Here is a 10,605-nt window from a genome sequence, read left to right on the forward strand (position 1 = left end):
AGGCCTGGACTGGGTTTGAACCTACCAACCTTGGTGTACGTGGCCGGCGCCATTACCCACTGATCTATGGTGCTGCCCAATGCCTATTTTTTTTTTGAGACAGAGCCTCAAGCTGTCCCCCTGGGTAGAGTGCCGTGGATCACAGCTCACAGCAACCTCCAACTCCTGGGCTCAAGCGAGTCTCTTACCTCAGCCTCCCAAGTAGCTGGGACCACAGGCGCCCACCACAACGCCCAGCTATTTTTTGGTTGCAGCTGTCATTGTTGTTTTGGCGGGCCGGGCTGGATTCGAACCCACCATCTTAGGAGTATGTGGCTAGCGCCTTAGCCACTTGAGCCACAGGCGCTGAGTCTGCCTGTCTATTTTTAAGAAATGAGGCCTTGCTCTTGCTCAGGCCAATCTTGAACTCTTGAGCTCAGGCAATCCACATGCCTCTGCCTCCCAGAGTGGTAGGATTATAGGCATGAGCCATTGTGCCTGGCCCATTAACAATATTTAAAAAAAATATTAAATAATAAAGGAGATAAAGAGATCCTGAAAATGAAAATACTTAAGTAAAACAGTGATGAAATCCAGAGTTTTAGTTTGTGCATCCCAATGTTGATTTTGGATGTGAAGTATAGTATCTTAAAAAAAGGATATGATTATGAAGTTTGTAGTACTATTTTTCCCCGTAATTTTTTTTTCCAATTATAGAACCACTGAAGGATCATTACAAATAATTTAAACCTTACAAATACATTTAAAACAGAAAATAAAAGCATCCCATAATTTCATTTATTCAGTTTAGAGTATAATCCACTATTTTTTTCTGTGCATGTACTAAATGTGATTTTTTTCCTTGCTTATATATCTACATAAAGTTTTTCATGTAGCTCAAGGAACAGTCTTATCTTGTTTTAAAATCTGTGTATGTGAGTTATGATTTTCTTCCTTTTTTCCCCCCTTGAGACAGAGTTTCACTCTGTTGCCCAGGCCAGACTACCATGGTGTCACCACAACTCTCAGCAACCTCAAATTCTTAGACTTAAGTAATCCTCCTACCTCAAACTCCCAAGTAGCTGGGGATATAGGTGCCTGCTGTGACAATGGCTGGGCTAATTCTTCTATGTTTAGTAGAGACAGGTCTCACTCGTGTCCAAGCTGGTCTCAAACTCCTGAGCTCAAGGTATTCTCCCACTTCAGCTTCCCAGAGTGCTAGGTTTCTAAGGCCTGAGCCACTGTGCCCAGCCAAAACTCAATTTTTAAATATTAAAATACTGTGGTTTCAGACACATTGTGATTTCAGATGTAGTTGGCAGCTTTCCTAACTCTCCCTGAATTCTATCTTCTCTAACTCTATCCCTAGCCATTCTCACTTTAATAGCATTCCAAATCTCCTTTTATTATTTAGTATCTATAACTCTGCTGTCTTCTGCAATCTTAATTTACAATTCTTATACACAACAACAGTTGCCTTACAGATACTAGTTTAAAAATGCACACGAACTTTATGGACGCTCTGTGTAAATTCCCTTTTATTTGCTAACAAATCTTAAAATCTGCTCTGGTACCCATATAAAAATTACCACAAAGACTTTTTCTCAAAACCAGAAATGACTTACAATCCAATATAGGTCTTGAGACAATCTCATCTCTGGTCACAACATTTTAATATTCTGGCCCATTGATCTAAGTTCATAGAATTAAGGATATAACCAATTTAAATTTTCTACTTCTTGTTCAAATTAAAACCCTCTATCAATTCCTGTGTCCATTAATGAGGACTTTGTTTTCTCAAGCCCTTTTTCTAGGTGCCTCTCCTTATAAAACATCGTTTCAGCTAGAAGAGGGAGTTAATTTGAAACTTTGGGACATACTCTCTCCATTTATATGAGGAAAAAAGATAGCACTGTTTCTAGGTCTTCAACTTCATATTCAAGACAATGTCTAATTCTCTATAATAAGACACAACCAAAAAAAAAAAAAAAAGAAAAGATCTTTTCTTGCTCCATTTGTGAAGGTATTGGTTTATATTAGTGCTGTGCTATTAGTCACATTTGGCTACTTAACAATCATTTTGTTTAAAATTAAATACAACAAACATTCAGTCACATTTCAAGTTCTCTATACCCAGAGATAGCTAGTGACTACCATGTTGTGGATGGTGGCACAGTTAAAGAGTATTTCCTCCCTGTAGAAAGTTCTAAGTAATAGTGCTAATATTATATACACAGAACTAAACACTGTGAGGCAGCACTGACAATGGTTCATAGCTGTAAGAGTGATTTGAGTATAAAACGTCATGAAAGCTGATTCAGCTGATGTGACAAGGTAGGTGAGTATCCTTTTCCTCTCCCCAACCCCCACTTCCCTCCATGTTTAATTGCCCTGGAAGTGTGCATTTGTGTTGACAAAAGAAGATCACCCAAGAGAGAGAAGAACATTTGCTATTTGGTCAAAGCTGTCCAAGTAGCTAGAATAGTTCCTCACATAACTTTTAGTATAAATCATATGAATACAAATTACCAAGAACATTTAAAAAAGTTAGGAAGGTCCTCTTCTTTATATGGGAGTAAGGCTGTATTACTAGAACTCCTGGATATTTTCTTATACCCAAACTGTCACTGCTAGGTTATGGCCTTTTTCCAAGTGCCATGACTCAGATGCATAATCCTAAAACAGCCAATTTGATCATATCCTCTTCCCCCACATCTTGGCATTTCAGCTACACACATATATAACAGGTAGAAGGAACAACCCTTCAAATCTGAAGATGCTCTAATCACTTACCAATAAGATTTCTGAAGAATTATCCCTGACAGCTGTTACCACTTTATGAAATCTAAGTTAAGGTCACATCTTTTGCCCTACCTAAAATGGATCAAACTCTTTTCCATGGGAATAAGAGGGTTATAATTGAGAAGGAGCATAAGAGGGACTTCTAGGGTATAGTAATATTCTATTTCTTGATCTGGGTGGTGGTTCCATTGAGTATTTCACTTCTCACCCTCTAAAACAAAACTACAAACACTGGAGAGGATTCTGGGTGGGCGTTCCCTAATGAAGTCACATTAAGGAGAATATAGACCTAAACTCTGGAGATCCTGAGACAGGGGACATCTAGAGAGGCTACATGTCTTGTAAAGATTTATTAGCTAGAGGAAAGTCACCTAAAGTCTCTGGGTGACTCTGTTAGTTCCTTAACAGCTCTGAGGCACATTCTTGTAAAGGCAGTATTAGAAAGTAGAAAGTAGAATTTCTACTTTCTCACATAATTCATTGGTTTTGTTTTCTATTCTCATACTCTCCCTTTTCAAATTTCTGTTCTTCTCACTGATCTATTTCATGAGACTTACCTCCTAATTACTCACATATGCACCTCTGCTTCACACTGGTAAGCCCACTCAGTTTGCTCTTGGCAATGCCAGCTCCAAAGCACAGCTGGCACTATAGATCTCATCTTACCCTCAAGATCAGGGCTGGGGAAGTCCATCTCTAAGTCTTCCTCCCTAAGCAGAGCAGTTTTTTTTTTTTTTTTTTTTTGTTGTTGTTGTTTTGATTTTTGTTTTCAAATTCTGCTGGGAAAATGGTGGAGGACTTGGGCTTCTATGTACAAAAGTGATCAATCAGCCCTACTCCACACTCCTTTATAGGCCAGCTGAAACTCTGGGCAGTACTATTCAATGGAAACCAGTAAGTTGGTGTTTTCTTAATAAAAATTAAAATGTTCCCAAGAATACTAATTAATATTTTTAAACATTCACTTTAAAAAAAGAAAAAAGGATTTTCTCCCCTTCCTGAATGGCTAGGGGCTTAAAATAATTCAGTGGAATTTACTGCTCATCTTTTATACTTACTCAGCTTAACTAATGTTTCAGTAAATTTTTCACAGTTGATTGCAACTCGGCATAATAGATGGATGAATTGATGATAAGAAAAGAAGTAGTCTAGCAGCATACGATCATAAACGTCATCTTTGCCCTGAAGGTTAAAGATGATAAAATGGTTGCACTTAAATTGTATAATAAAGAGCATATTTTGTGCAAATGTCATAAGTTTAACTAAAAGCTGATTAAATATTTAAATTCTAAAAGAACCTAGTTTTAAAATTCAAACTTCTAGTAATGTTAAGATCTTATTTTCAGTGTGCAAATGCTATAAATTAAAATTACCCATTATTTCTATATACTTTAATAAAGTAAAATTACTGTAGGATTTTAAAATTTGACACTTTAGCTCTACAGACATATCAAGAAGAATGAGTTAAGTGAGATTTTTGAAATAGATTTCAAATTATTTCTGTAATGTTTACTAGAATGTTAATTATTTTTTAATATTTTATCTTGTAAGAACTTTTCAAGTATATTTAAGATCCATGGATGGGGGGCAAGGCAGAGTATGAATGACATATGGGTGAAGAAAGATAAAGGGGAAAACTGTTTTTAAAAAGTGTTGAAACTAAGATAAATTATCTTGTGTCAGTGTACCTTGTCTCATAATTTATAACTGACATTTTAGTGTTAGAGGACAGGAACCAGACTAAAAATGATGATAAAATCTATCCATAAATGATACTATGCTTAGTCCAAAGGTATCTAATTTAAGGGCAACAAAGAAAGTCATTAATTATATGGCCAAATTTAAAAACAGTAAGTATCTATCTTGACTTTTCAGATTTAGATAAATGACCCAGTTATAATTTAGCCTACTGACAAATACTAAGGCTTACTATTCAGGTAATTTTTGAGGGGAAAAAAAAACTTACTACTTATGCTTATTGTTGATTTTGCAAATATTAACCAACATTTCAGAGCACTAAAAGGAGAAAGTCCAAATGAGTCTAATCCACGAATGGTCACTTATGTCTAATCTACTCATAACTGCCAGGGGTGAAATTTTAAATTACTCTGTACTACAGAAACATGATTTTCCTGGCATCCCAACATACCTTACTGGTTTCCACCATTGTGGGCAAGAGGCACATATTGAGTTCAGGGCGCGGAGGCCGAATATTGCTTTTCCCTCCTATTAGCTTGATATTTTCTCGACAAGGGAAATAAGGTCCAAGAGACACTAAGATATTAAAAGTGTACAATAAGAATAAACGGAAAAAGTAAATCTCCACGCTTCAGTGTGCAGAACCATTAAATGAGATCCATATTCAAGTATTGTGCTAGATGAATACGTACTTGGTATATTGCTGTGATGGTAAGTACAATGGTTGTGCTGTAGAAAGGGAACGAGAGTATGAAGAAAATCATGAGGACTCAAAAGTACAAGTTCCTTGAGGACATCTGAAAATAAAAACACAATTTGGGTATTAAAGAACTGGAGTTGTATTTACCTGCTAGTATAAAATTCACAAATCCTGTAACTGGTTGCCTCATGACAACCAAATTAATTAGTCTTAAACTTTTTGCTCTCCTGACGCTGGTAAAAATTCTGTCTCATCCTCAATCAAAGCTGGATCAATAGTTATTAACTGCAAGAGGGCCATCATTTGGAAACCAAAGTTTACAACACTTTCTAAGTATTTTATTTAACCAATGGATGCTTCATGGAGAAGTACAGTAAAAGAAATATTTTAATACACATAGATTATGTGTCTTCATAAAATTAACCACAAGAGCTTAGAAAGAAACCTAAGGTTCAGAGTTATTTGGATATGAGAGGTAATCTTTAATCTACATGTTTATGATGTTGGCTGGACTGATTCTTATCCTCTAATCACAAAAGAGGAAAGCTCATGATGATGTGCTATTTCTGGTGATCAGATGTTACAGCTATACATCTTTCCCCTCTCTGGAGAAGTATAATAAAATGAAATATAAATCACTAATTACACAGAATAACATCAAGACTGACTGCTTGTACATGACAGCCAGGGTTATCTATGCATTATGACAGTGTTTCTCAACCTTCCCGATGCCGCGACCCTTTAATACAGTTCCTCATGTTGTGGTGACCCCCAACTACAACATGAGGAACTGTATTAAAGGGCTGCAGCATTAGGAAGGTTGAGAATCACTGCTTTATGAGAAAGCGTGAACAATTATGGTTTCGAAAGCTCAGGACTTTAAGGCAGTAAAAAAATTCACTATAACCTTAAAATGGGAGTCTAACAGCCACAGATTATCATTTTATTACAAAGATGTAATCAATTAAAAGGTGAAATACTCAGACCCTAAGAATAGGTATTGAGAAGTATATTCAGGCAAAAGAACCACAGTCAAGTAAGTCCTATTACATCAATGTTGGTTCTACCTTACAAACACTTAACAGATTCTATCTTGGTTATACAGGGATATAGGATAAGAGGATTATAGAACTACAAAAACCTACACATAACTTAAGGTCAAAGAGCCTATATATATTAAGTGAACCGCTCATGACCAGTGACTAATTATCAGCAGGTTAACAAAGAGAACTTGATTTTCTTAGGACCTGCAAGCCAAAGTTACACACAAAAAGTACAAATGTTTTCCAAGCACTACAGACCTAATCATCACCTCTTACAAAACTAAAAAATAAAAACAAAAAAACCCCTAAAAAATGTTTTTCCATTAGGTGTATTTTTCAAGTAACTTACCTATACAGGCATTTCTAAGTTCTGGAGGACTATAGGAATTAAGAAGAGTTAACAGTTTATGCGCAAATTCAATTCGCTCCTGCCACTGGATTAATGCTTGTTTCACATCTGCAAATATAAAAGCATACATAAATATGCCACTTGAGATCCAATTTTCTCAAAATCTTTTCCTGTTGTAAACTAGAGAATGCTAATGCTAAGAAATTAAAATTAATTACATAAATATTTTTGGTAAAAGCTAAATCATTTTCATGAGATACCTACTAATGTTAAACATGCTAGATTCTTAAAGTATATATTTCAGTGATAAACATGTTCCACTTTCTAGGAACGTTTATGAAGTGTAGAGTTCTTACTCTTATAGGGACATATATTTATTTCTCTTGAAACAACAAATGATCCACTGAAGTTTCTAGCTGGAGAACCTTCAGAGAATACTCAATTTGTTACTGTGTCTGGTAATGTTTGCCAGTCTCTGAAATCTTAACACTTCTGGCATGTATGTCTATTTTCAGGCAAGCATAAAGAAAATATATAAGAACATTCCAATATTATATCAGGAAGTCATTACAAACATTTCCTGATGCTTAGCTAGTTTTGGCACCATCTTCTGTGCATAAACTAGAGATAAAGACAATTTCGTTGGAGCATGTGATTTAAACCTTATTTTTCTTTAATAAAACAAAACAAAACAAAAAGAAGTAGAAATGACCAAACCTTTTCTTTGAAGATATGGGCGTGTAGACTTCAAAACTGAAAGGAATATTGACAGAAGTTCTACTAAATCTCCAGTCACATGGCAAGCTGTAGCTTCATGATACATCATGTGCAAAGTGTTGAAAGACTAAAAATGATTTAAAAAAAATTAAAAACTCAATTTCATTTTTACTTCTGAGCCACAAAATGGTAGGGCTCATCCTTTATACACATGATTTCAGACTCAAACTGTATGTGGGTGTGTACATGCACAAAGCAAATGTAAGTTTTCCATTCAAAACTCTCCCTTTCTTTCAACAGTCCTCACCTTCAGAGCTCTGCTTGTGCTGTGTATATATCCTAGTCTGAAGAAATAATTTGTTTAATCACCTCTCACCTGCTCTAAGAATGTAAGCCTTAAGAAATAACAAGGCAGCAGGAAACAAGAAGATAGGGAGTAACGGGCAACCGCTTTAACTAACTTTTCATGGCCTCTGTAGAAGATAATAGCGAAATGGCTGCCAGCCAAGGGCAAAACAATAGGCCTAAAAGAGATAAAAGAGCTCCATAAGATAGGAATTCAATTCCTTTCATTATATTGGCTTGTTAAATCTTAATTCCTTTAACCATATAAGGTTAATTACACCACTGGTTTTTCTACTTCATTTTACAATTAAGCATCCTTCTAATCCTCTTGTATCCGTTCACCATCATCTATTCCCTATTCCCAGTTGAAAGGCCAAAATTCTTAGCTTAGAATCTGTGGCAGTACATAAATTGAACAATGTACTTGAATGGCATTTACAACATTGTAAGCTGTGAGAACAGTAATTATGTATGTCTTGTTCACTGCTATATCCCCAGTGCCCAGCACAAAGCAGACATTCAAACATCTGTTGAATGAAATCTCACTACTCTTCACATACCTTTTTTGTTTGTTTGGTTTTTAGTCAAACAGAAATACTTGGCATTCCTCAAACAACTCACATATAACCAATACTTTCTTGCCTCAACGCTTATGAAGTTATTTATCTAAATGTTCTTCCACTCCCTTTTCCAAGGCCACATTCTTCAAAGAGCAGACTATGTTTCAAACAAGTTCTGTGCCTATTCTATAATATCAACACATTAAGTGCCATGTGAGTTGTATTTAACTCATGCTGGTTTTGAGCCCAGGGCCTCGCGAAGCAAACCAGGTTGGTTAGTGAAAATTTTAACTTGTTGATATTTTTACTGTTATAATCAGTATCAACAATTTAATTCTAAAAACGGTGATTAAATGAACATAAGTCAGTAATTTTGTTTTTCTATTTGTCTTCCTTTCAATTACATTTAAACTTGACAAATCAAAAGAAACACTTTACCCTTGTGAACTATTTTTTAAGTTTTCACTTACTTTTTATTGTACTAATCTCCAAGTTTTTATATTACTTTTTTATTGATATATGTTCTAGGATTGTTTTGTTTTTGAAGTTTCTATTCCATTTCATAATAAAATACTGTGGCCCCAATGAAAAAAATTTTTTTTCTAGTGTGGCACTCAATGTGTTAACTGAAAAAACTATCTTACCTTTTTTACTCTTTTGGTATTCTTGGAATGTATTCTTTTGTCTTATTTCCATTATTAGAATAAAGGGTATGATGAACCTCTGGTGGCTTTAAAGTTATCTTACACTTGACGATGTTCAAGAATGAATGGCTGATTTTAACCACTTTTAACATTCTCTGGCTTCCTCTGATGAAGCTAATCTCAGTTTCTGTAGTCTGTCAAGTAAGTGGGCTCTTGGGAAATTATGTTTGCCCTTGATTAAACCACATGACATTCACTTCCTTACATATGAAATGACTAAAATCAGTCTATTTCTAATGGTTGTTTCTAAATACAAAATGAAGAGAAAGGTATAGAATTACTATGGAAAAGCCCCCTAAAAATTATAACCTAATTATTCTTGGAATATACATCCCCACTTAACTAATTTATATAATCAAAATCCTGACATCTATAAAACAGTCTACCATAAACTCTAATGGACATGAGACAAGAAGTTTTGGTGAGAACACTAAAATGAAATAAATCTATAGTAAAATGTAATAAAATATTTACCTCTGTCATTAAGATCAACCCTCGATTAAATACAACCAGAAGTCTGTCTTCATCAGATTCCAATAGTATTCTGAAGGCACTAAAGGGATACACAAATTCCAGTTTAAGAATTCTCCATCAGGATAGAAAACTTAGGTTACGAAAAAATAAATAAGCAAAACTGTCGCCTAGGCTGGACTGCAATAGGAGTATCACAACTCACTGGAACCTCCAATTCCTGGGCTCAAGTGATCTTCCTGCCTCAGCCCTCTAAGTAGATGAGACTATAAGGCCAACATCACACTCAGTTAAGTTTTTTACATTTTTTTCTTAGAGAGCTGGTCTTACTATGTTGTTCATACTGATCTTAAACTCCTGGGCTCTAGTGGTCCTCCTGCCTTGGCTTCTCAAAGTGCTGGGATTACATGTGTGAGCTACCATGCCCGACCATTTATTTTTCTTTTAATGTAAAAGGAAGCTCCCCATCCCCTCACTTCAAAAAATGAAACAAAAAACACCAGAAAATATCTTTTTTTACCTTATTAAAGTAGTCCAGCAGGAGCGGCCATCTAAGCAACGTAAGTAACAACTTATTGTTGTTTTCTTAAACTGTTTAATATCTTCTAATTCTTCTCTCATATCTGGCCTCTGAGCTATAAACAGCTGCATCAGGTTAAATAGTTCTTCCACTGCCTAAAAAAGCAAATAATCAATATGATGATCTTTTAATGCTAGAGCATTTTAGAACATCTGCTTCTCATTTCTAAATGTTATGCTCATTAGTCAACTCAAAATTACACAAATAAGTTAGATTACACTACTATTCACAGTTATAAACTTAGTAATGAATTCTATTTTAAAAGATTAACATTATGCACTAAGAAACCTACAAATCTTAAGATACAAGTTTAGAAAGATTAAAAACCATGTATAGTAGTCTTACTACTATTCAAAGCACTAGTTCCGTAATTCCAAATGTGGATGAAATCATTATTTTGTCACAAAGATTTTAAATGCCTAAATTATACTTGAATTAATATTTTTTCTGAGATAATCCTTTGTGCCAATATTAGACCTTTTTAAGATGATATTCAAGGTCCTGATGGATGAAATATGGGAAACAGTATCTTAGTAATCATTTGCTGTGATTTTATAGACATTTGCTTATGTATGTGTTAGGAAAGGTTTACTCTTTTTTTTTTTTTTTGAGACGGAGCCTCAAGCTGTCCGCCTGGGTAGAGTGCCATGGCATCAC

At 35.1% G+C, this 10,605-nt stretch overlaps 1 protein-coding gene across 4 annotated transcripts in view; it reads right to left on the reverse strand.

Annotated features, from left to right (window-relative positions):
- Positions 1-10,605, reverse strand: part of USP34 (ubiquitin specific peptidase 34) — a 255,697-nt gene that overhangs the window by 9,404 nt on the left and 235,688 nt on the right. For 3 of the 4 annotated variants that reach the window (XM_023512071.1, XM_012804030.2, XM_023512069.1), the window contains 7 exons: positions 9,889-10,043; positions 9,372-9,450; positions 7,289-7,415; positions 6,572-6,679; positions 5,172-5,276; positions 4,931-5,055; positions 3,840-3,963 (listed from right to left, as the gene is read on the reverse strand). In XM_023512071.1, coding sequence (XP_023367839.1) covers positions 3,840-3,963; positions 4,931-5,055; positions 5,172-5,276; positions 6,572-6,679; positions 7,289-7,415; positions 9,372-9,450; positions 9,889-10,043 — 823 coding nt within the window. The remainder of the gene's footprint in view (positions 1-3,839; positions 3,964-4,930; positions 5,056-5,171; positions 5,277-6,571; positions 6,680-7,288; positions 7,416-9,371; positions 9,451-9,888; positions 10,044-10,605) is intronic. The other variant, XM_023512070.1, reaches the window with a different exon arrangement.

This window comes from Otolemur garnettii, unplaced genomic scaffold (genome assembly GCF_000181295.1).
Source record: "Otolemur garnettii isolate 467f Iridium unplaced genomic scaffold, OtoGar3 scaffold00024, whole genome shotgun sequence".
Taxonomy (NCBI): domain Eukaryota; kingdom Metazoa; phylum Chordata; class Mammalia; order Primates; family Galagidae; genus Otolemur; species Otolemur garnettii.